Source organism: Sander lucioperca, chromosome 3 (genome assembly GCF_008315115.2).
Source record: "Sander lucioperca isolate FBNREF2018 chromosome 3, SLUC_FBN_1.2, whole genome shotgun sequence".
NCBI lineage: Eukaryota > Metazoa > Chordata > Actinopteri > Perciformes > Percidae > Sander > Sander lucioperca.
In genome coordinates this window covers 21,978,089-22,004,535 of record NC_050175.1, presented here as the reverse complement: position 1 = coordinate 22,004,535, position 26,447 = coordinate 21,978,089, and the positions used below count along the sequence as shown (strand labels likewise).

The window sequence follows — 26,447 nt, the reverse complement described above, 5'->3', positions numbered from 1 at the left end:
GTGTGTGTGTGTGTGTGTGTGTGTGTGTGTGTGTGTGTGTGTGTGTGTGTGTGTGCGCGCGCGCGCCAGAGTTTTTTGGGTTTTTTTGTAAGTCAGACTATCATTAAATCTCTCCTGCTGCTCTTCAAGATCCATCCTAATTGGATGTCTGCCAGTTTTGACAAGAGTAGCCCAGATTAAACGACTTCAGGAAGAGATGGCCATTAAGTAGACACATGTCATTGATATATACATTATACCCTGACGGGGATGTGGCAGGCACAGTACACTTAAATGATTTCTAATTGCTCAAAGGCGGGGAGCATTTTTGTCCCAGATTTCTTCCATGGTAGGCCCAAAACAGGAGGAAGATTGGACCATGTCTGTTTGAGAATTGAAGAATAGCAAGACTGAGGTGAGGTCGATTTGCGTGAAGAGTAGAGGTTTCTCATTCTCCTCAGTCACGCAAAAAAACGGTTCCTGTGGGGCAAAGTTAATTGCGGTTGTAAGGTAAAATGCCGGCTGAGGAGAGAGTGACAGCGGGTAAAAGGCCACATGAAGTATAGCTGCGCAATTAGGCGGCTGTTACCGTGTTACGCACCGAGTTTGAAGAAGCACGAGCCACATGAAGCATAAAAGGCATCCACAAATTATTGATTATTCAATGTGTAAAATGGCAATCTTGATATTACTATTCATGTCATGCCATTCAGTGGTTAAAATAAAAAAAGCAATCCCCGTTATTGAGTAAAGGAATCTCTGCAGCCCTCCCAGTCAGATCAGCCAGTAGCCTACACTGTGACGTGTTTCCATGCAAGGTGCTCATTAAGAGGGACGTTTGGTTTCTCTGACGTGTGTATCAGTCCTCTGACGGCACCGGCCCCCTTTTTAAGCCTCAGTAAGTCACCCGGAAGACCTCCACCAACGTTGCACTTAGCTATTCCTCGCGATGCAAAGGGGTGGAAGAGGCTCTTAATAAACCTTCAAACTGTTCTGCTCTCTGTTTTCTGCCTAAAGTGCTCCAGCACATGACTCTAGAAATACTTGAGGTAAGTTTTGCATGTTTTTTAAGCTTTTCTAACCTGTTTAGGTCCGTTTATCAAATTGCATTTTAGAGGATGATTTCTTCTTAATTTGAGCATGATCAAAGTGGAGATCGTATGTGAGAGTTCATTCTCTACAGTATAATTTGGATGAGGCTGTCTCGAACCTGGTGTGGTTTAATTTTTTGTCATGAATTCTGTGCGTAATTTGAATTTTACGCGCATCTGTCCGCGCATAGATGGACAGAATGAGAGATAGAAAAGAAAAAAGTCACGAAATAGCTAGCTATTTTTTTAAACCAATTCTCACGGTTTTATTTCATTAGTGCGTAACTTCACTCATTTTCCTTTATGTTGGGAATAATCTGTGTATAATTTGTGTGATTGAATTAGTGAATGTAGCTGGCACTTTATGTATTTGGCTGAAGGAATAGAAAATGACAATATCGAGCCTCCAAGTTTCTTTACTATATATATATATATATATATATATAGTAAAGGAAATGTCAATAAACATATATTGTTCAATATATATATTGAACAATATATGTTTATTGACATTTTTCACAATTAAACATGTGTATTGTACAGTTCCAAACTTATAGAAGTGTACTTTGACCACTCAAGTCTTCTTTACAATATTTTCACTTTACTTATTATGATAGGCTAATGTAGATTGACGATCGCCACAAATTACCTGTCCTGAGTTAAAAGCCACATTTCAGGGCCACAGGCGCGCATGGAATATTACATCGGCAGGGTAAATTCCCTCTTTTGGGGGACAAAAGAACCTCTAATCCAACTAAAACCTGCTAAAAATCTAACCTTTCTATGGATTTCAAACGAACCTAAAAGGTAAAAATGTTGCAGAAAATGAAATGCCCAGTGATTGTTTTTATGATCCATAATTAATTAATTAATTAATACTGTAATTTACTTTATATCTGATCCTCTTCTCTCCGTGCGCCAAGCAGGTCTCCATGCCCTCCCGTTCCTAGCGGGAGACCGGTGCGACTATGACCTTCCATGTAGAGGGGCTTGTGGCTATCGCGATCTTCTATCTACTGATCCTGTTCGTGGGCATCTGGGCGGCATGGAAGAACAAACACTCCGGGGAGGCGGAGGGCACCGACCGCAGCGAAACCATCATGGTCGGAGGGAGAGACATTGGATTATTTGTCGGCGGATTTACCATGACAGGTGAAGTTTGTATTTATTACTCAATAACACTGGGATTTTAGTAGCTTTGCCCGTTTTACAAGGCTTCAAAATTAACACTTGGGTCTGTTTTAACAAGTTTAATCAATCATTCTTCAACGTGTGAAGAATCAGCTGAAGGAGTAAAAGTGAGAAGAACATTAGTTTATTTTATTTATTTTTTTAGAAATAAGTGGCAACATTTTGCAAGACACTCTAGATTTTCTATTAACACAAATGCCAAATACAGTAGATGTGATTTTGTTTCTCCAGTGGTGACATTGTGTGTGTGTGTGTGTGTGTGTGTGTGTGTGTGTGTGTGTGTGTGTGTGTGTGTGTGTGTGTGTGTGTGTGTGTGTGTGTGATTTCCAGCGACCTGGGTTGGAGGAGGATATATCAATGGCACAGCTGAGTATGTGTATCTGCCTGAATATGGTTTGGCTTGGGCTCAAGCTCCCTTTGGATATGCCCTCAGTCTTGTTGTGGGTGAGTGCTTTAAAGGCCCAGTGTGTAACGTGTTTAGTTATTCATTATCAAAATCTGTGTTGCCCGTTCACAAACTTGTCCTTTTTCATGAATATTTACCACCACCATCAATTCCAAGTATTCCTTTTGGCTTGAAATTTTACATTTGCATTCGCATGAAGTGGGGTAGACGCTCCATATTAATGCGCCATCTTGAAATACGTTACCCGGGAAGGAACAAATAGGACATACTGCTCCGCCTTCCGCGTTTTCGCTGTCACATGATAAACTCACAGGTGCTGCTAATGCTGCTAATGGGTATCGTCGCTTCCTGGCCCCGGCTAGTTTGAAGAAGGAAACATGGAGGACCACACGTATTCAAAATCCAAATTTCAGGAACAGGAGTCTTCTTCTTCGCCCAGAAAAAGAAAAAGGATATTGAAAAGAGCAAGAGACCGGCTTTTTGAAGCGTGAAGGCTACCGTAGCTGTAATACGTACTTTGAACTGCGTGGTGCAAGAGAGTTGATTGCGATATATGATCTCAACGCTAGAAGGGAGAAATTCCTACACACTGGACCTTTAAAATGCAGGTTTAACATTACTTGTAAGCAGAAGCATAACAAGGGATTTGAGAGTCCTTGATTATACCCATTTACACTAAATCAAACCCCACACATTAATATACTCACTTATTTGACCACATACCTGATTGAAATGATTGGTTTGGGTGTTAATCAAACCGTCACCAGTGGTCCTCCATTCATCCTTCTGAGGGGGAAGTTTTAAACCAGTTTGCTCAAGTATCAGCCTCTTTTGTAGGGTTATGTCAATTTTAAGAAACAGTCCAAAATTAAACAATGAATATCATAAGCGTAATTTTACCCCCAATAATCAATACTGGCCAGTGCACCCCCCCCCCCAAAAAAAGAAAAAACAACAAAACAACAACAAGAACCATTATAATTTCTTTTACATAGATAAAGACATTTGCCCCATTACTTGAGGCATAAAAGGCACAAAATGTTGCAGAAAAAATCACCAGAATGCAGGAAATGAAGTGTTTGATATGCTCAAAATTTCAATTTTGCTCAAAAGTGGAGATCTCCCCCCTCCCCCCTAATGTTGAACCCAAAGTTATGCCCTTGATGAATATATATGAATGTACACTTTGGGATTATAAAATCAGTAGTTAAGTCTAGATTTAGGATAGATGGTGGATGGTGGGTGCCTCAATTCCAAGCCTGTAATGTGTCCACTCTTTCTCCCAGGTGGTCTTTTTTTCGCTAAGCCCATGCGCTCTCGAGGTTACGTCACCATGTTGGACCCGTTCCAGCAGAAGTATGGGAAACGCATGGGTGGCCTCCTCTTCATACCTGCACTCATGGGTGAGATCTTCTGGTCTGCTGCCATCTTATCCGCCCTTGGTAAGTTTATGTTCCTATCTACAATAAAATAAAAGATTCTTGTGGGCAACATGATCAAAGTGAGTTTTTGTCTATATGATGTTGCAGTGGCCGTAATATCTTTTTGCTCATGACCTTAGGTGCTACCCTGAGTGTGATCGTGGACATGGACATTAATGTCTCAGTGGTTATCTCAGCACTCATTGCAATCTTTTACACTCTGGTTGGAGGACTTTACTCTGTGGCCTACACTGATGTTGTCCAGCTCTTCTGTATCTTTATTGGCCTGGTAGGTTCATGTTGAGCAGAATTTAAAAGTAGATGATTACAACTAGTGTAATTAGATACCCTTCTTGAGTACATTTACTGTATTTGTCGCACAGAATTTCGTCGCAGCTTGACTTAAAAATGCCAAATCATTATAATATATTATAATATATGAAATAGTCACCGATGCTGCAAAGATAACTAACGTGGGGTAAATAAAGAGCTACATTTATAATAACCATTAAACCTATACGTGTTTGTTGTACTGTTTTTGTTTCCGGATGTCTATAGTGGATCAGCGTCCCTTTTGCTTTGACCAACCCTGCGGTGTCAGACATTACCGTTACTGCAGTGCAGCAAGTGTACCAGTCGCCCTGGAGAGGCAGCGTCCAGAAGGGTGACACCTGGGTCTGGATCGACAACTTCTGCCTCCTGGTACAGCCACTTCAAGTTATTCATCCCTCACTTCATCAGAATTTAGTCCACTGAGACTAATGCTAGGTCTGAAGCTCTAACACTGAGTGTATTAAAGTGCCCATATTATGAAAAAATCACTTTTTCTGGGATTTGGGGTGTTATGTTGTGTCTCTGGTGCTTCCACACTCATACAAACTTTGAAAAAAATCCACCCATGCTGTTTAGAGTGAGATACAGTTTCTGAATGTGTCCTGCCTTCAGTCTCTGGGTGAGCTGTTCAAAATCGGCACGGCTTGTGACGTCACAAGCCGAAACGAGCAGGCTAACCGCAACCATTAGCTCGTAGCGTTAGCATGCTAACGCTATGGCTAACGCTAGCATGCTAACGCTAGCATGCTACCTCGTTCTCAATAGCAAAGCACTGCTACAACACACACAAGTTCACCATAATTTACAAAAGAACTACTTACATGTGCGCCCTCATTTTGAAGTCTCCCAGCTAATCCTGCCTTGTAACTGACCAAAGTTGTAGAAACAGCCTTTCTTTTACTGTCTATGGAGCTAGCTAGCTGACATGATCTACATCTGAGCTACTGGGCATGTGCAGTGCAATCAAAGATAGTACAGAAGAAGAAGAAGAAAAGAGGTCTCACTCTGTAGCTAAAACAGAGACCAGGTGAAAAGAGGATCTGCAGCAGTGAGAGAGAGCACTGCAGTACAACAAAAATATGGTGTTTTTTGAAAATTAAACCATGTAAACCTATTCTGGTACAACCTTAAAATACAATTATGAACCTGAAAATGAGCATAATATGGTTGCTTTAATGAACCAAATACCATCACGCTGAGACTATTTGTTGATTGTCAGAAACTTCATCTATGAAGTGTAAATACGACAGCTCTCTATCAAATCATTTAGTTGAACCTCATGGCAAGGAGTTTCATGCACTCTGACATTACTTTCTTACATTTTTTCTCATGTTAACTGTGTTTTTTGGGAGTTTATTCTTATCCAAACTGAGGGTCTAATGCTGTACATATTGTAAAGCCCTTTGAGGCAAATTTGTGATTTTGTGCTGTATAACTAAAACTGACATAACTATGTTGGGGTTGAGTTCTGCGAATGTAATTCACTGGTCTCTAAATCTACTGCAGATGCTTGGAGGAATACCCTGGCAGGTGTATTTCCAGAGAGTCCTGTCAGCCTCCTCGGCCACCTACGCCCAGGTCCTCTCCTTCCTGGCCGCTTTCGGGTGCCTCGTCATGGCTGTGCCCTCTGTTCTCATCGGGGCCATCGGGGCCTCCACAGGTTCGAGAGCTAATACATGAGCTTGCATATGCACAGTCTGAGTGTGTTTTTGTTTGGAGGTGGGGCATGTTGCCCTTAGATCTGAGAGAGCCTGGTAAATAGCAGCTGGTTTACCTCATCCATAATGAAGCAGCAATCCATTTAATAACCATGCTGGCTGTGTAAATATTACATTAGAGGGAGACAGGGGACCAAATTAGAGGTTTGATCTCCAGATTTTTAGGCGTCAGATTCATCGGTGAACATCTGAATACACAACTTTGTTTTTGTCATGTATTAACATGAAACTGATAAACATGAGCTATCATTACAAACTTAAAATGATGAGATTGTTTTCTATCTCTGCATAAAGTAATATTTTATTCGTTAGGCTTGAAGTTCAACCTTGCTTATTCCCATTATCCATAAAATGTTGTTTATTTGGGTTTAATGACCCTAAAATTGTAAAAACAAAGAAAACTAAATAAAAAAGAAATATTGCATTGCTCTCATATTTCATTTCATATCTTTCCCTTGCTCAGACTGGAACCAGACAACCTATGGTGCCATTCCTCCGAAAGAGAAGGACCAAGCAGACATGATTCTACCCATCGTGCTCCAACACCTCTGCCCCCCATTTGTCTCTTTCTTCGGCTTGGGTGCAGTGTCTGCAGCTGTCATGTCATCTGCAGACTCCTCCATCCTTTCAGCGAGTTCCATGTTTGCGAGGAACATCTACCAGCTCGCCTTCAGACAGTCGGTGAGTACGTCATGTGTGTGCCCTGAAGTCATCTGACTGATTTTTTGGCTTGTTTATGGCTGTTCTGCACATGTATGTTACAATCCTTTTTCCACTCCTTTCTGTCTCCTCAGGCATCTGACCGTGAGATTGTGTGGGTGATGCGTATTACTATCTTTGTATTCGGCGGCCTTGCCACGTTGATGGCGCTGGTGACCGGGACAGTTTACGGCCTCTGGTACCTGAGCTCAGACCTGGTTTACGTCATCATCTTCCCCCAGCTGCTCAGTGTGCTCTTTGTCAAAGGCACCAACACGTACGGCTCTGTGGCTGCCTACCTGTGCGGAATGGTGCTGCGTATAGGTGGAGGTGAACCCTACCTGCGTCTGCCTCCTTTCATTTACTACCCTGGCTGGACCACGGAGGAGAGGATACACCACATTACTGGAGAAACAGAGGAAGTCGTCATCCAGAAGTTCCCCTTCAAGACCGTCTCTATGCTGGCCTCTTTCCTGGGTAACGTTGCTTTCTCCTACCTGGCAAAGTATCTGTTTGAGAGCGGGAAGATTTCACACAAGTACGACTTTCTGGATGCAGTGGTGTCCATGGACAGTGGAGAGATTATGGATAAGACGACGCTTGTGACTCGCAGCAACAACATCGGGTTGTCGGAGATGGCGCCCGTCAAACCGCGGCTGAGTGTGACCTTGGCGGCCGCCTTCACACGACGCGACACATTGCAAGCAGAAACAGTGGAGGAGGAGGAGGAGGAGGAGTCCAGCCCTGATTCCTCCCACCATGATGAAAAATGAAGAAAAAACTAAATAGACAGAACACGTTGAGTGAACTGACAGAGAACTGGTTACTATGTCAGATTCTCCAAAAAAAAGTAAGAGACAACAGGCAAACATCCTCCCTTTGGGACTACAAAAGTACCACATCCAGCATGTGGTGACTGGATAACAACCACATGTCAGGATATATAGCGTAGACGCTTGCTGATTGTCCAGACATGAAGTTGTCTTTCTGTGAAGTACATCAAACTTTCACTCATATAGTATTTATGCTGTAGATAGAAGGGTGTATGTATAGTCATCCTTTTTTTGACCTGGCTACTTAAAGAAAAGTGTGTTCAGATAATTTGATTAATGTTATTTTGATCCGTAACGAAAAAGCTGATCAAATTGCAAATGAGCGGAGATTAAAAAAAAGAAAAAGAAAAAAAAAGATGCTGCATACAGTTTCTACTGTGTGGTGAAATATTTGATCAGAAAAATGACAAGGAATCAAACACATGGCAGGTACTTACTAAGAAACGACTGACAGCACAACCATATTTTGGAAGGAGGGTTTACTGTACGTACCAATTGGATAAAAGCAATAACACATACACACAGTTTAGCACCTGTGCAGCAACTTATAAATCTGATTGTGTGTGTGTGTGTGTGTGTGTGTGTGTGTGTGAGAGAGAGAGAGAGAGAGAGAGAGAGAGAGAGAGAGAGAGAGAGAGAGAGAGAGAGTTAAAGTAAAATAGATCATCAAAAGGAAATGATGGCAAACAGGATATTTTATAGCTTTAATATGTCATATCAAGCCAATACAGTTATGTTATGTGTAATTAACATGTGTAGCACTGAAATAATTAGGTTTTGATTTATGAATGAATTAATACATTAAATAGACTGTAATGTTAAAAAGTGAAATACGTTCAACATATTAACCAAAGCCCAAAACTAATTTAGTTTGATTCAGTTTTGTCAGGCTTTTCATGATTACAGATAAACACATCATGACTGTGAATCAAGAGAGAAACAACCCATGTATCATGCTGAGTAGAAAATATACAAGCAGTAGTGACGGTAGTTGACTTGAAGCATTAGCTAATATTCTCTTTATTAATGTCAGGTGTAGAAGCAGTTTTAATCATAAGAATCAGTGTAAATTAGTGTTTAAAAATGATCTTGTATTCAACTGCCTTAATGAAGCTCTTAAAATTATTTCCACAGTTCTGCCTGGACTCTGGTCAGACTGCAGCGAACAAAGACTTGAATAAGAATGTAACCTCTACAAAAAGATCAAATTATCTCAAATAGTGTACTTCTATTGTAGCCTACTTCTTGTGTCTGTTTTTGTTTGTGATTTTGCAAAGTCAAATAGTAACTGTTGAAAACAGCGTGGCGGCAGGTCCTGCTTCACAGATTTGTTGTAAACAGCAGTGTACAGATTATTTTCTCTGTGATGTGTATGTTTGTATGAATATGGAGAGAAACATATACACATAGATAACAAATCATGCTGTGTATTCATATAAGATAGAAAGGATGCTGTCTAAATGTTTATTTATTTTTGATGTTATAAAAGATGAAACAATAAAAAAAGAACAAATTATTTCAGCAAAATATATAAATTCTACTTTTGGAACAAGATCAAATTGGTATTTCACTTTTTTTTGTTCACTGACTCTTGTTTAAAATACACCGTGAATATTCTAAATGTGGTTTTACTTAATTTTCTTACTAAATTGGATTTTAGCATGCAAATTTTATTTAGCTGTCTTTTTTTTTATTGGTCATGATGCTGAAACATGAAAAGCACCGTGGACATTCTGTGGCATCTCATTTTTTAAAACAAAGCTATATTCTCTTAGGTTCAACCAAAAAGTGATTCTTCACTGTCAGATTGTTGTATGTTTATAACTTTAGAGGCCTGAAGAGGTCATTTACACAAAAAAAGACCAAAGGCCCTTTTGTGTTGCAGAAATATGTTTTGTCTGCTTTCCTATTCTGTTAATCATTTTCAGATGTATCTTAGGGCCCATTTGAAGGATTTCTGTTTTACAGGAATATTTTCTTTTCTGTGTGTAACTTTAAGCTCATATGAGGTATCTCAGACTTCAGACCTTAAGCTGTCTTTTACTGTAAAATAGATTTTCTTTCTTTAGAAAAAGGCTCACATTAACTTTGCAGTCTGTTCAAGCTCTTTCTTGTCTGTCAGGCCCTTCAGCTAGCTGGATGGTAGACGCAGAAAGAGAACATGTCCGAAAACGTGACTGAAATTACAATCGCTTGGCTTGCGTCTTTGTCCCCCCTCCACGGCCACAATGAAAGACAGCATCTTAAAATAGCTCTGGCTCTACGGTTATTTACATTACCTTAAGTGCTGTACTCTCTGTCGTCTGGGACTCGGGGAGGAGCCACCCAGGGGTGGGTGGGGCTGCTGGTGGTCAGGCAGGGAAGATGGATTCTGGGTAGGGGTTAGAGGGGGTGTAGCTTACTGGCACCCGTTGCCATAAAATCCACCAACCCTGATGCGCAGGAATGACGCAGGTGCCCCACCCATCCACCGCATCCTCCTCCCTCCATCGCTGGCGTCCTTTCGGACGTCCTTGAGAACTAAGACCAATCCCATAAAAAGAACCGAGGATGGGGGAAGAGAGAGAGAGTGTCCCATCTCCATTCATAGAAAGTACCTCAGAGAGCACTCATGATAATTAACAATTATGAAGGAAAACTGTTGCTTGTCCAAAAGTCAATCCATTTATTTAAGGCTTCGGGGTGAGGAGGAGAATGTTGGGGGATGGTTTTTGCTTTCTTCTAGAGAGCATTTGGATGTAAACCAAAACAGATTAATTCGTTCATTCGTTCATTCATTCATAATGACTGGATATATTCAGAACGTCCTATGATGCCATTCCAGGAGTCATTGATATTTGGCCAGTGCAGATTTTAGTCCTGCATTTGTAATAATCTCTACACATTTTGTAGACGTTTGTTTTGATAGAGGATCCTCTTCTCTTCTTTTATGTTTACACCTAAGTGCTCCGAATGATGTTGTTTTGCTTTTCCATTTATTTAGAAACCCATGAGGACTTGATCGACTGGTCACACAAACTGAAAACTACCCTTCCAAACCTCTCGTACAGCTGCATTTTTACCTTCCTTCTTGGTCTGGATGAAGATTCTTTAAGTGTCTAATTAGGTCCCAAAAGGAGAACAAGCACCCTTTAAGGTCTGGCCGATGGACGGACATGTTTAAAAATGGCTAATTGAACCATTTTTCCTTCACTACATTTTATCTGCTACAGCTGTCTGGCTTATTTTCCCTGACCAACCTTTAGAGATAAAAGAGAATTCTGGGAATCAAGGTCCCACTAGAGCACTTTCCCTCAATGTGGACACGAGGAGATGAGATTACAGAGAGCAGACGGTGCATTCAGATAGACATCTAAATTGCTGGAGTCAGGCATAGCTTTAGAGAGCAAAGAGACTGTCCATGGATCACACTACTCGAAATGTTGTTTGTGATATGGAATGTTTTTTGTTTAACTTTTAAAAGCTTGGAGTAGCCTGAGCTATGATTTTGATTGGTAAATTATATCTCATTTCAACTAACATAATTGGCTACCAGTGGCGTAGCACATAATTCTGGGCCCTGTAGAAAGGCATTTTCTATGGGCCCCTCCCCGCATCCACAGCTATTCATTCTAGCATCTTTTTGGGCCCTCCTCACATGAGGGCCCTGGGTACTCAGTCCCCTTTTCCCCCCCGGTCCAACGCCCCTGTTGGCTACCACCTTACATAAATTAGGGTGAACTCTGCATCAACAAATGTACAGTGTAATAAAATCCACGATTCAAGCAATAAAAGAAAGTCAGAGAATGTCTGTCTTAACAAAACATCAACATTTAGATTGAATTAAGGACTAAACAGTACAACAAAACACATTTTCAACAATATCATGGTAGAGCAAGCAGGTAAATGGAAACTCATGTTGTATGTTCAGTTTAAAGGGGCACTCCACCAACTTTAGATTTGAAGCTCAGTTAACTTATGACAGTTGTATATTGTGTGTATGTCTGCAATACAAACTGGGGGTGTGGAGTTTGAAAGATGGGTATTTACCTGCCAGGGACCATCTAATGAAAGATTATTGAGATGCATTAAGAATTTAGGATCCTACTTTTTAAGGCTTGACTCGTACAAGCTCTTCAAACTTGCACTTGAGTGGGGTACTGTCTTCAACCTCAGAGAGGTTTGATCTGACTGAAGCTCCAAACAGCCCCTGCACCCATCATCACCATCCTGTCAGAACTGTTCCAGTGTTAAAAACAGTGAAACGATGGGTGGAAAGCAGCGTTAATATTTCTCAATGTTTGCCAAGAACACTTAAAGGTCCCCTTTAGACATGTTATAAGATATATGGAAATGATCTGCATTAAATAATATTTTTCATTTTAAAAGTTTAACTACTGGACACAAGATGTCTCCTACTTCACTGTCCATTCATCCTAGTCCATAAGGCTTTAAGTTTCCACATCACACTTGTGTAAAATTGCATACTGGACCATGATTGGCCTTCACATGTCACAAAATCATGCTCGTACGTACACGTTGTCTGAAACTCAGATTTAAGAGGGGCACAGACAAACTCCCCCCGTCAGCAGATCCAAACGGCCATCAGTGAAGGTCAAACATCCAAGTGAAGTAACAATATAGAAAACACATTTTCGAATGGACGGGGGCTTTAATATTTCTTGTTGTCAGTAGCGAAAAAGTAAAAAATGCATGATCTGAACATGATATAGATAGAGCTTAAGACATGATTTCTGGATCAGAGTGTCTCTTCTCCAGATGGCGTGACACAAGGCAGCTCATATTGCATCTGTGGTTGAGGCACCATCACGTTGGCGGGCCACTATTTATGTCCCTCTTAAGTAATGCCCCCTGTAATCTAATTGCAAGGCAGCTAATTGAAACACTGGAAGAGGGTGAGGGAGGGAGAAAGGCAGAAGAAAAAGAAGTGATGTAGGTACAAGAAGGAGATATAAGAATGTATGTGTGAATGTATGTGTATCAGCGTAAATGTTGATAAAAGAGTTTTTACTTAAATGGCACAAACATACAGTTTTTTTATACACGAGTACAGACACACGCACAAACATAATGCCATGTCTAATTGTTTCCCACATATCTCTCCATCTCCTCCATTAGTCTTTCCAAGCAGCTGAGGAGCATCTTTAGCAAAGTGAATGTAGCTGCTGCTCTAATCGAATCAGCCACGAGAACCTAATTATAGAACCGGCTTTGTTTCACTCGGGCCGGCTGCAGGTAGAACCGTCTGGGGCTCAGCACAAGAAGATTCCTAATAAGTCAGAACCATGAATCAGCTTCACTCATATGGAATTAGAGCTGGGATTCAAACTGTTACTCAGATCCTTACGAGACTCGGTTTTACAAGTGGTGGAGAGCCGTCAGCTCCAATGGATCAATAAGAATCTAATTGTTTCTAATTGTCCAATGGACCTGCATGTATGGAGAGTCAGTGGGGCAGAGATTGAGAAACAAAAAAGACCTCTTGCATGTGAAATTCAAGTGCAAAGCAACAGTATTAAATGTATTAAAAAAAGATGATGCAAAGTTACTGTTACAGTATTTACCAATTGATTTGGCTCAGTTTTCATAAAAGAGTTTCAATCTGCAAACTTTTTAGTGCAAAAAAAGCCAAATGCGTCCCTTGAAGTTTGCAAGAGTTTCTCCCTATTTTAACAACAATACCCTGGTGAGCATTGCAACGTAATTGCTAAACACTCTACCACATTTCTGATATATGAGTGAAAAAAAAGAAGAAATGAAAATTATTTCCTTTTAAACCCTATCAAAATGTTGCAGTTTTTGAGTGTCTGTTGCTATGAATGTGTAGTGAGTAAAAAATGTGGGCAAATTGTTGTTTAATGTTATGTGCTTTACAACCATACAATATTGCTGAACTTTAGCTTATTGTATTTAAGCTTTTTAACACGTTTGTACTTGTATAACCATTGTGACAATAAACATCTTGAATCTTGTTTCATGCCAAGGCCAGAGGAGCTTTAAACGGTTGAAAATGTTTTGAAGTGCTGTTGGATTGTTTTTTGTACATGTTATTGAAGTGATTGGAATGTAAATGCTTAATGTCTTAAACACAGAATTTATGGTTGATACAGAACAGAGAAGGTGACTTGATGCAGTCCAAATCATACTTTCGCTGTATGAAAGCAGAATTTACTGTGGTTTAAAATTAGACTCTAAATTGCTTTTTTTTTTAAATAATTTACAGTAATTCAGCATAATTCAATAAATAAAATGGAAGTCATTCTTACTCCTGTGCATAATTTTACATACCGACTACTGCATGCATTTTCCCCCTCATTGCTATTTGTATAATCTTCTCTGTAATGACTGTTGCAAACTCAGTTTTGATGTGAATTAGTAACTGTTATAGAGTAACTCTATATTCTGACTTGTGTTTCTTTATTCATATGAGGGCTGCCCTGCTGCACAACATGTCCCACTCGGTCCATCTCTTTTCTAAAGACAGCAAGGAAGGGGCACATTAGATGGACGGTCATTTTTTTTATCCCATTGAAAATCAGTGGGGAGAATAATGTAGCAGCCACACACACATACACATACACATACATACAAAGGCACACATTAGCCCCGGGGGACCTGTTCACTCTCCGAATGAAGAAGGAGGGAGGGTGGATGGGTCCCATGTGAACTATTCACATGCGCGCACAAGGGCCCTTGTGGCGGTGGTGGTGGTGGTGATGGGGGGTGGGTGACACAGAAGGAAACATGTGAAAATGCAGTTTGTATGTCATATAATTTTATTAATATAGGCATAAGATTTTAGACAAGAGAGAAATTAAGATTTTTTTTAAATGTATTTTAAGGACACAAAACATTTGAGATTTTGTTAAATTTTGTTAAATTTGACCTAATTAAATTCTAGATTTTGACTACAGTGTTACATTGATTTGACTGCAGGAGGTGCAGCATAAAGGGACAGTAATGGTGAAGCACAAGAGAAGAAACAAAGGGCAAAGACAGGAAGAAAATGTTAGGAGGGTCGTTGTATCTCTTAGCTCATCACGACGCACATCCAGCCTCCAGCCCCACCCTGTCCTGTGTGTGTGTGTGTGTGTGTGTGTGTGTGTGTGTGTGTGTGTGTGTGTGTGTGTGTGTGTGTGTGTGTGTTTGAGCGTCTTTAGTATCACAACCAGTGCCCTGGCTGAATCTGAGCCAGAGGATCCATTAGAGCTGATTGAGGAGCACAAGGGTGCAGACATAACCCTGGGAGAAGGTGACGAGAACACACACGCACACGCACAAGTGCTTGCACGCACGCGCAAATGCTCGCACACGTGCGCAAGCGCAAACACACACACACACACACACACACACACACACACACACACACACACACACATACACACACACACACACACACACACACACATACCAGTCCAGGCTAGTCACACAAAGCATGAGTAAAACTAGAGCTACAAGCAGCTATGTCACAGCCATATAAAGACACACACATGAGCACAGAGATGCCCATAAACTAGATCCACCATGTCAACGCATTTAAACATGCACAAAGACACACACAGTCACGACCCCACCCACACCCACTCTTTTTCACAGCAGAGATTTTGAATTATCATGGCAGGTGGCAAGCACAGGTGTTAATAATATTAATGATGTTGCTGTTGTATTTAAGTGTTCCAGTAAGCCATGACAGTGTGACAGCATGCAGACTACAAGGACCCAAGAAGGGAAGCTAGTAGAATACAGTAAGAAAAGTCAGACTAGATGTGTATGAGATATGGTGACATCCAATTGTGGGGTCAAGAAGAAGTCAAAGTGTGTTTTGGAGAAAGAGAGTAAGGACGAGTGTTTCCCTGTTGACAGAGAAGTAGAGAGGGTTTCTCCCTCTCGTCTGTGTCGTTGTGTTAGACAGGAGCAGGGAGAGGATCACTGGAGAGGAGCTGAGTGAGGGCGAGAGAGGGGAGACAACACATGGATGATGGGACGGGTGCTGTAGAGAGCGCACAGAGACAGTTTTAAGGAGGTCACACTCCAGCACGCTGCAGAGTGACAGTGTTGGGCTGGGTGTCGCATCAGGAGCTGCGCATGTCACAAGCAGGAGTTCTTAATACAGCACTGTCTACACACACACACACACACACACACACACACACACACAAACACACACACACACACACACACACACACACACACACATCCATAACACATGTACAAATACACATGGAGTGAAAGTACTGGGGGGAAAAACAATCCAACAGCACTTCAAAATATTTTCAACCATTCTTGACTTGTATTTGGAGCACTGCTCAGTTTAGACACGTTTGAAGCTCCTCTGGCCTTGGCATAAAACAAGATTCAAGATGTAAAACTGCTATACAAGTACAAACGTGTTAAAAAAACATGTGTCAAACTGAAGGCCGTGGGCCAAATCCGGCCCCTTGCAGATTTTGATCTGGCCCGCATATCAATTGAGGGTCCCAATACATTTTGGCCCACCTATTTTTTATTTTTAGCTTTTTGGTTGCTTTAGACTTCCAATGTTTTTGGTGCTTTTTCTTTTGATGGCTAAGGAACTTTTTTGCCGACTTTATTAGGGCTTTATGTGGACCAAACAGTAAGTAAGAAAGCTATATGAGACATGCAATAATACAAGTCAAAATATTTGACTTTTTCTCTTAAAAAAAGCATGTCAATAAACTTTACATGTCTGGCCCTGTATGTGATTCTCTTTTTCCAGTGTGGCCCTAAGTAAAGTGGAGTTTGACACCACTGTGTTAAAAGCAAACAATTAGTGGAAAATGCAAGTGGCATATTACATTATAATAAAATAAAGTAACAAATCTAAGAGGCAGTGAAAGAAAAATAGTAAATATAAAAACACATAAATTATAATAGAATAAAATATAATAACAAAATGTAAGAAGCAATAAAAATATATACATGATTCAAGTCCTATTTACAAAACAGTGACTGTTGTACACAGAATGAATATTGCACAGGGGGTTGAATTATATTTAAACATACAAATATATATGTTTTCCAATCCATCAACAGTCTCAGTATTACAAACCTGGAAACATAGAATGTAAATATGTGATGCTGTGTAATATCCTGCCTCTTTTGTTTTTCAGTGAATATACTGTAAGATGTTTCTGCATGAAAATAAGTATCTTCCATCTCACTTCTGACCACCAGGTAAAGCCAGAAGAATATAGGGTTGCACATTTGTACTTTAGTTTTTATGCAAAAAAAAGTAACTTCTAAAGAGAACATTGCAACTCCACCTATTGCCATTAAAAAAAGATAGATTTCCCCTCCAGGCTCTTCAGATGATTTCATTTAATTAACTGTTTGATGCCCAAAGAGCTAACGCTATTCAGTATTTCACTATCATGATAAATATTTCCCATTTATCATCTCATGACCACTTAGAATTATCTTGTGACCCTTTGAAGGGACCTGACTTCTAAATTAGGAACCACTGGACTAAACTACCTGTAGCCTACAGTATTTTTTGTTTTGTTTTATTGCTACAGATAGTCTATTCCATCACTGCAGAGGACACAAATATGTTTTTAGGTGAACAAAATGATTTCACTTCTCCAAAAAACTTGCCAAACTACTTCGTCATCAGTATTAAACAGCACTTTAAACAACAAAAAAACCCACTTGCTGGCAACAGAAAAAAGTGTGGTTTCAGTGGTAGCCTAAGAGTAACTTAGAGTTTTAATGTAATTGTGTGGATTAATGCATGGCATAAGAAAATCCTATGTTGCTGCTGTTATTTATTATTATTATTCTACAATTTATAGTCAGTGGCTGGAGAGAATACTTTGAAATGGTGTTCGCAGGCAGTTTTGACTTACATTAGCTGTTTAAGTTTAATTACTTATGTTAACTAGCATTTTAGTTAGCAATAATTAGCCTGTGCCTATGTCATCATTCACGTCCCTTCCTGTGGGAATCAGAGGTGGGAAACTCGGGCTAGATTTTGCTAACCGAGTTTCCCAGTTGGTGACGCGTTGTTGACAACTGATGTTTGATGTAGGCGACTTTGGTTTACTGAACATATTTCAATGACAATAAACTGTTTATTGTAGACAAATGCCTCTGCCAAGAAACATACACAGACATAATTATGTTTCAAATTATTCATAAATAGGCCCATGTATAAAAAAACAACAACACCTTATCCGTGTCCTTTTCCATTCGTTGTCCTGCAGATAACACAAACAAACACCTGTCCATGTGCTGTTTCTATGCTCGTATAAGAAAACAGCAGCAAATCTTTTGTTATTGTGGCCTCCATGTTTTCACACACCTGATGCTCTAGGCCAGTGGTTCCCAACCTGGGGTCCGGGGACCCCTAAGGGGGGCGGCAAAGATCACAGGGTCTTTATCTGGTTTGAGGTTGAGGTAAAAAAAAATATTTGCACATGTTAAACAAATTATGATAAATATATAATGTATACAAAAGTCTGTATAAAAACTATATATTTTTGTTCTCGCTTAAACTTGTAGGCAGGCTACTTAGTAGGCCAAATCTCCGGGACCTCTTAACCTGTGACCCTTGCTGTCATCAAGTCACCTGCTAGCTGCTATTATCCTCGTTTTTCCTGCCACCACGGCATCACTATTTTATGAACGAAACATGGCGGAGAAACGTAAAAGTGCTGATAACTCCTATGTATCAAAAAAAAAAGTAAGGGAAAGTTACCTCAACTTCGGTTTCGGAGGGGGGGTTCAGGTTTTCTTAGACACAAGTAGGGGGGGGGCCAAGGAAAAAAGGTTGGGAACCACTGCTCTAGGCTATGGCCAACCGTTGGTGGCAATCATGCAACAAGTTGTTATGCCAAACCATAGACACCATAGACAGTATATAAACTGGACCAACAGATCCCGTTGCTCTGGACGGAGACTAGTGAAGGATATTAGAAGCACTTTTCCGGTGATGGCTGAGCGTTACTGCGCAGCCTCCAACTGAGCGCGAAGACGTAAATGTGACGTGAGCAACCTGTCTGAAAGTTGTAAGTCTTCTGGTAGCTGTGCCAAGAGAAATCTCAATCAGTCGCTTGGTTATGACATAATCGTTAGCCTATTTTTACAAAAACGTCTACTATAGAGCCATAACGTGAGATACAAGGTAATGGAGCCTTTTATACATTATCGTGTTTCTTTAGAAATAAACAATGGACAAATAGAGTCTTTACACGCTTCAAATGTAAAGTTATTTGCTGTCAAAGTGGCGCCAAAATGAATGGCAGTCAATGGAATGCTAACGGGAGGTGAGGGCTTGGTAGCATCAAAATGGCGCCATAGGAGCTACGCGTTCTGGGGAGAGGCCCCTTGGTAATCACGGGGGTGGTCCCTGTTATTCCCAGGTGGCATTAACGCAGCCATAGCCTTCACTGGTCTCCGTCCAGACCAACGGGATCTGTTGGTCCATTATATATAATGTCTATGGTTGTGACAAGCCCACGCTCATGTGCCCGAGCGTGAAAAAACAACAATACGCATGCTCAAAGTGGATGAATTAATGCGGATGGTACAAATTTGGTGGCAAGTGGGGCCAATTGCTTGTTTTCCTAGTGTCGTCATTTGCTGTAGTTGGCAAGCGTTAGTGTTTCCAAGGTTAGTGTTTTAGTAACCTGTAGAGGATTTTTGGGTTTATTAGTAGGCTGTGAACCTAGATAGAACTTGGTGCCCACCTAGCCGCGGGGTATTGTTATAAACCAAATCTGTGGTAAAATGAATCTGATTTAACCATAGACTGTATGGATTTAACTGGAGTGTTTCTGCAGAAACAAAATGGCTAACATTAACTTGCTAACTGCTAGCTTATCTGAGAAGACAACTTTTGGTTCCCCATGTTGCAATGCTACCTGGTTAACAACAGATGTCAGGGTCTCAATCTTCCCTGAGAGGATTAGGCCTACCAAATATGAAAGCAGCAGGATAATGCTGTGAAATTGGGCAAATATATAGCTACCCAAACTGACTGCACACACCAAACTGAGGAGAACAGGTAGGCTATGTGCTCAGTCAGATTACCTGTGTTAAACTGTACAATTGTGTAATCTGTGCACTGACTGCAAAGTGTTGCCGATTTTTCCAACTAAAAAAAAACATTAAGTCTAACCCCCACATGCGTCACATCAACATAAAGCCTATGATATCTTCTGTCAGGGTAAACAACCCTCAGCCCAACATGATGTATGGCTTTAGACATATGAACCAAAACGCTACGGATAGATACCTGAAGGGGAACCCATATAATGAGTTCACAAGTTGCCGTATCTCTTAACCTTCATCTTCTCTTGGAAATATATGGAAAGCTAAAATTTACAACTTCCTTGATCCAATTATCTTCTGCCAGACTGTGAGGAAAATGGTAACCTTTAACGGCAATAACAGACACGAGATCCAAACTGGACAGAGGACGACTATTAGGTGTATGTGGTGTGCAGAGAGAGAGAGAGAGAGAGAGAGAGAGAGAGAGAGAGAGAGACTTAATCATTTTATTTCATTATAGCAAAGTGTTTGTGATACACCTGTTTTTCAGTTTCAGTTGCTTTATACAGTGGGCAGAAAAACTGTCACACAGAAGAGCCTTACAATGAATTTTTGTTCGGTTGCTTTTCTATTGGTGTTTTCATTTTGTGGTGGGACATTTATGAATAATTCTTTTAGCAATTTCTTTAATAAATTGCAAATAGTGGCCGCTCATCGTGCAGGTGAATCATAAAAAAAAGTTGCATACAATGTGGCCTATAAGTACATTACACTTGTACATTCAAGAACAACCTGCTTCTTTATTTATTGTCCACTAGATGTCGCTCTAATCCAAAGATAGAAATGTCTCGACTAGGAAAGGCTGGGTGATACATTCATGTTCATGCTTTAAAACAAAAACTTCAAGTGTCAGGAAAGCAACAAGTGCTTGTGCTTTCAGCTGCAAAAGTTGGACATGATGTTATAACCACCAATAACAATATAGTATATCATATAATGTAGCTATAATATGGTGGAGGTGGTGATGTGCTGGAGAAAGACCAAATGTTCAAAGTTACTTTATTAGGTTTATCAAGACATAACACAAAGTGTTTTTCTTTTATTGTGTTTAGGTCAAAATGCATCTACATACAAATATTTGTAATTACATAGTTATTTCAAATGTCTGTTTTCTGCTTATTGTAAAGCGAATGTTGTATTCTGAGTTTATTTTAAACAAACATTATTCCAGGATTTGGACTGAATATCCAGATGTTTAAAAAGATTTTTGCTTAAACATAATCTTTATCAACATTTCCACTGTTGCATAATATGTGTGTGTTATCCTTGAATTAACACTTTTGTCCACCAGCCAAATGGCTAGTTGTTTAAATGTGCTATGTTTAAATTTTACCAGCCACTCAATTTGTTTTTTGGCTGGTGAGTGAAGCAAATCTACCAGCCACTTGCATATTTTACCCGTATTTGGCTGGTGGATGGTGCTAATTTTGAACCCTGCTTGCTTTACTTTCCCATCAGATTGGCGAAATCTCAACAACATTGAATCCATAATCATATTCATTGTACAACTGTATCAACACCATTCTGATTGGTTTTTACCACATTTATACCACATCATTTCTGCAACTTGCAGCTGTATCTCTAAGTGGTTCTGTGTTGTTTTCCATTATACAGATCTTGATTTTCTCTTATAAATAGCTGGTGCTTTTTATGCATCAAACTAAACATCTGAGATAACCGACCAATTATTCAGATAATGAGTCAATGTCAGCTGTCCTCCTCAGCAGAAATACTGGTGTGTGGACTGAAATAGGAATACAGCCAACACTGCACTTCAAGAATAGATCAGAGAGCTCTTTGGTGTTAAGCTGAAATCGATCTTGGGTTAAGATGCATGTGGATTTGAGGAAAAGTATTTTCAAGGGATTGTGGCGAGACCACAGTAAGACTTTCTTACCTTTTTAAAGTAGAGGTTTTTGGTACATTGTGTTATTCTATTTTCAGTGCAGGGGTTTTACACACAAAGATCCCAGACACACTTATACTACCTCCCCTCTCAGTTGTACAGGAACGTTGGGTTATTGCATTTCATCTTGGAAACAAAGGATTGACTCTGAGCCAAGGTGATGTAATCAACCTCCATTATATGAAAACTTGAGCGATCCTGTCAAAGACAGTGTAGACCTGCCTCAAATGCAGTGTTCAAATTCTCAGCTAAAACTTGAGAGGCCTGAGGATGAGTTTTATTCCTGGGGGGGCTTAGAAGAAAAGATGCTCTCCTGCCTCTCTGGATTTTGGCATTCAGCTTAACTGCTTGATTCTTTAAATAAAACCAACACCACCTCATGTTAGCAACGCTTTGAAGCCCATAATGCATCAAATCAATGCATCACAAAAAGTTACAAAATCAAAAGTAGCCCTCAATATCTGGTGTGGCCACCAGCTGCATTAAGTACTGCAGTGCATCTCCTCCTCATGTACTGCACAAGACTGGCCACTTTTTGCGGTTGTTGTTGCCATCCTGTACCTGTCCCGCAGGTGTGATATTCAGATGTACCCATCCTGTGCAGGTGTTGTTACACGTGGTCTGCCACTGCGAGGACAATCAGCTGTGCTTCCTGTCTCCATGTAGCGCTGTCTTAGGCGTCTCACGGTAGGGACATTGCAATGTATTGCCCTGGTCACATCTGCTGTCCTCATGCCTCCTTGCACCATGCCTAAGGCACGTTCACGCAGATTAGCAGGGACCCTGGGCGTCTTTCTTTTGGCGTTTTTCAGAGTCAGTAGAAAGGTCTCTTTACTTTCCTAATTTTCTTTTAACTGTGACCTTAATTGCCTACCGCCTGCAAGCTGTTATTGTCTTTTCAACCATCAACAGGTGCATGTTCATTAATTGTTTATGGTTCATTGAACAAGCATGGAAAATATTGTTTAAACCCTTTACAATGAAGATATCTAAAGTTATTTTGATTTTTACAAAAGTATCTTTAAAATACAGTGTCCTGAAAAAGGGGCGCTTCTTTTTTGGCTGAGTTTATATATATATATATATATATATATATATATATGTGCGTGTGTGTATATATGTGTGTGTATATATATGTGTGTGTGTGCATGTGTGTATGTGTTATATCTTGACCTTTTTAACTGTTACATACCGTGCTGCAGAAAGACAGACATCCTGTTACCAATAAACACATCCTTACTTGACCTGCATTACTGCAGGCAATAAAAAACATTTACCATCGATTATGGTTACAAAAAGCTCCACAATGTTCCCAAATCTTTACCACTTACACAAATTGAGTAAAGTAAGCAACTGTATTGGGTTACTTGACCAGTGCATCCATATATGTATAAGCTGTGCATATGTTTTATATGTAAAATCTTAATATGTGGTAACTATAGCTGTTAAGAAATGTAGTAAGTAAAAAGCACAATATTTGCCACTGAAATGAAGTAGCCTATAAAGTAGCGGAAAAAAGGAAGTACTCCGGTAAAGCACAAGTAGGCTAACTACCCACTCAATCTTGTTTGTTTAATCTGTACAAAAACAAAGTAGACTATAAAATGACAAGTTATGATTTGTTAGTGAGCTTTAGAGGTGCTGACAGGCAGGTTGTACCTTTGGACAGAGCCAGGCTTGCCCCCCTCTGTCTTCAGTCTTGTGTGAGTTGTAGGAATGTTCTTACCCAACTCTTGGCAAGTACAGTAGTCCCAGTGGTTCCCAACCTTTTTGGTCTGAGGTACCCCCACAGCCCTGTCGGATTAACTCACATACCACATCTTGCAATACATTTTTTCTCATACAACTGAACTGTCAATATTTAGGTTTGTTTGGTCAGCAATCCTACCACTAGTCTACTAGGCTATTGCTACATTGGGCGAGGCTGAATGTTTCAATCATTTATCCATTAACGCTACTGTTAGCTAATTATTTGAACTTTGTATTCACTACTTTTGAATACCTGTTTAAACTTATGTGCTCAAGCAACAGCTCGCTTGCTGACTAGTTTTCATACACTCATATATAACTGCAAGATGTAGTGTTCAGGTGTTACAGTGTTAACCCTGTTAATATGTGGATATATTCTTTTAATCAAATCATTTTTTTTTTAATTAGTTGAGCTACTCTCCAATCTTTCCACATACCCCCCCGGCAACTGCAGAAGTACCTCCTGGGGTACAAGTAGGCTACCCCTGGTTGGGAATCACTGCAGTAGCCTACACTTGAGTAGGCCTAAATGTAGGCCTATTTGTCACTTTAATGCATGCATGATGTCAAGATGTTCACAAGTAGGAGGTTGAGGCTTACATGGGGCCCTTGAAGGCATCATTATGTTTTCACAGAGCTTTCCAGTGAACAGTTAATGTCTCTGTTGGCCGTCCTTTTCCTTCTCCTCCCACACAGCCAAACCAATACAAACATTTCTGTACAGTGAGGAGACTCTCAAATTACTCGTCCTATCTAGGGAACCTACAGGGACACGACCAGGATAAAACGAGAGAGAGAGAGAGATGGCACAAACCGACAGCCAAAGTTCAACTTTCCCTGAGATAGTGGAGCTAAACGTGGGTGGGCAGGTGTATGTGACCCGACTTGAAACTCTCACGGCGGTGCCCAACTCTCTCCTGTGGGCCAAGTTCACCCAGAGCTCCCCGGGCGACCTGCCAAAAGACAGCAAGGGTCGCTTCTTCTTCGACCGCGACGGCTTTCTCTTCCGCTATATTTTGGATTATTTGCGGGACTCTGAGCTTTTCCTGCCCGAGTTTTTCAAAGAGCGGAGGAGGCTGCAGAAAGAATCGGACTTCTTCCAGCTGCCAGAGCTGTCGAGGCGCCTGGCCGCGGTCAGCAAACAGAGCTCGTACACGGAGGAGAGCGGGGAGCCGGAGGAGGCTGAGCTCAGCAGCCCCGTCACCTCCTCCTCGGACAGGAGCCGCTCTCCTGGGGCCAAAGCCGGCTACATCACCATCGGGTACAGAGGCAGCTACACTATCGGGAGGGACATCCAGGCGGACGCTAAATTCCGCAGGGTCGCCAGAATAACCGTCTGCAGCAAGATCTCTCTGGCTAAAGAAGTTTTTGGAGAAACCCTGAATGAGAGCCGCGACCCGGACCGCCCGCCTGACAAATACACCGCCAGGTATTACCTCAAGTATAACTTCCTGGAGCAGGCGTTTGACCGGCTGGCCGAGGCTGGTTTCAGCATGGTGGCATGCAACTCCACTGGGACCTGCTCATACGCCAGTAATGACCCGGGGGAAGACAAACTGTGGACCAGTTACACAGAGTATGTTTTCTCCCGATAAACGAACTGAAAACTGCTATGTGGGTGCAAGCGTGCATTCATGCCCACGACTTATTTTAACAACCTTAACACTTGGAGCAATCGTCAGTTACAAGAGTTATTACTTTAATTAATTAACTTTCCCAGACAGTTTCAGCCGTGTCTAGTTTCAGTTTCTTGTGTTTTTGTCCCTCTCTGCTCTGTGCAGTGGGATCAGCCAGAGTTTAACTTTTCTGCCATTTTTCTGCAAGAGGAGGACTCCAAACTCAAACATAGGCTACATCTCATTGGTTTGTGACGAGTAAAGATAAATGTCACTCCTATGTTTTTGTTGTGGCCTAACGTTAGTTGGCCTCATAACCTTCATGGTTTTAACAGACTGTTCGTTCTTAAGTAAATTGTATAAACGGTGGGGTGATGGATATAAGGCAGTAAGTTGCATCTTTGCTACTTTAAGTTTTACATTTTTGTTGTTTTGATTATATCAACAACACATAGGCTACAATATCACTGCTTTCAAGAATTACACATGGGTACTTCTTCACAATACATTGTTATGTGCCATCTATGAGCTGTTGTCATTGTTTTCTCTTTAGATATAACCGCAAATAAAGTGTGACATTGTAACACTATCTTCCCTGTCGTCCCCTTGAGTTCACTGTGAAAACTTATTTAAGATGTATGTCTTCATACATTGATGCTTCTTTTCATGCATGTGTACACAAACATACACATCATCAGTGTTCTTGGGGAATTCTCTGTGAAGGCATTTTAGAAGGCATTCACGACTATCTTATCTGGGCTCTTGCATAAAATTAAATTGAGACATTTTCATTGATATATTCATGGACTTATTAGAGATCAAATCCAACCCCCTTCTGAATAAGAGATGACCTCAGACTATAATGTCACTAAAAAGGGTTTGATGAGAATTTGACCTGAATTAAGCTACATCGTATTACTTTTAACATTAAATGTGACATTTATGAACCATGAAGGTCACTGAATCAAGAAGGGAGCGATGATGGTATAAATAACTTGGTTACAGTAGAAGTGCAGCATGAACTTAACTGCACAACAGTTACATCTTATCAGACAATCTGCTGCCAAGTCACGGGATTCATAGTAAAGGCTGCCATTAGTCATCGTACTAAAACACTGCAAATTTGCTGATTTCTACACCTTAAAATTTTTAAACCAAATTTAGGAAAAGTAACTTTGCATTGCCAGTTCTCCTCATAGAGGTTTATCCATGTACATTATGTAAATTACTCTGGATTTTACACATGTTCCCGGCCGTTTCACTAAATTGCCTCTTCTTTTACCATAGAATGATATATTTATGTCCAGTTCAAGCTAAAGCTAAGTTGAATGCCAACAAATTGTAGCCAAAAGAATAACTTGGTAGCCGATCTGTCAGAGCATAGCAGTGTTCTTCTTTGCAACACAGAAAAGCTCTGTTATCTCCCCTGGGCA

At 40.6% G+C, this 26,447-nt stretch overlaps 2 protein-coding genes across 4 annotated transcripts; both read left to right on the top strand.

Moving 5' to 3' along the window:
* The first annotated feature begins 448 nt into the window (after positions 1-448).
* On the top strand, positions 449-8,001 carry LOC116067786 (high-affinity choline transporter 1-like). 2 transcript variants are annotated; one of them, XM_035999491.1, is made up of 9 exons: positions 449-1,028; positions 1,994-2,222; positions 2,592-2,705; positions 3,954-4,109; positions 4,229-4,377; positions 4,647-4,790; positions 5,928-6,081; positions 6,603-6,820; positions 6,934-8,001. In XM_035999491.1, the coding sequence occupies exons 2-9, from the start codon at positions 2,039-2,041 to the stop codon at positions 7,609-7,611; spliced, it is 1,797 nt and encodes a 598-aa protein (XP_035855384.1). In that variant the 5' UTR covers positions 449-1,028; positions 1,994-2,038; the 3' UTR covers positions 7,612-8,001. The 2 variants fall into 2 exon arrangements, with proteins under 2 accessions (XP_035855384.1, XP_031180227.1); XM_031324367.2 differs by having other exon boundaries at positions 450-1,028; positions 1,997-2,222.
* Positions 8,002-10,213: 2,212 nt separating this feature from the next.
* LOC116067787 (BTB/POZ domain-containing protein KCTD12-like) lies at positions 10,214-25,605 on the top strand. 2 transcript variants are annotated; one of them, XM_031324368.2, is made up of 2 exons: positions 10,214-10,242; positions 24,190-25,605. In XM_031324368.2, the coding sequence occupies exons 1-2, from the start codon at positions 10,222-10,224 to the stop codon at positions 24,991-24,993; spliced, it is 825 nt and encodes a 274-aa protein (XP_031180228.1). In that variant the 5' UTR covers positions 10,214-10,221; the 3' UTR covers positions 24,994-25,605. The 2 variants fall into 2 exon arrangements, with proteins under 2 accessions (XP_031180228.1, XP_031180229.1); XM_031324369.2 differs by lacking the exon at positions 10,214-10,242 and having other exon boundaries at positions 24,059-25,605.
* Positions 25,606-26,447: the final 842 nt, after the last annotated feature.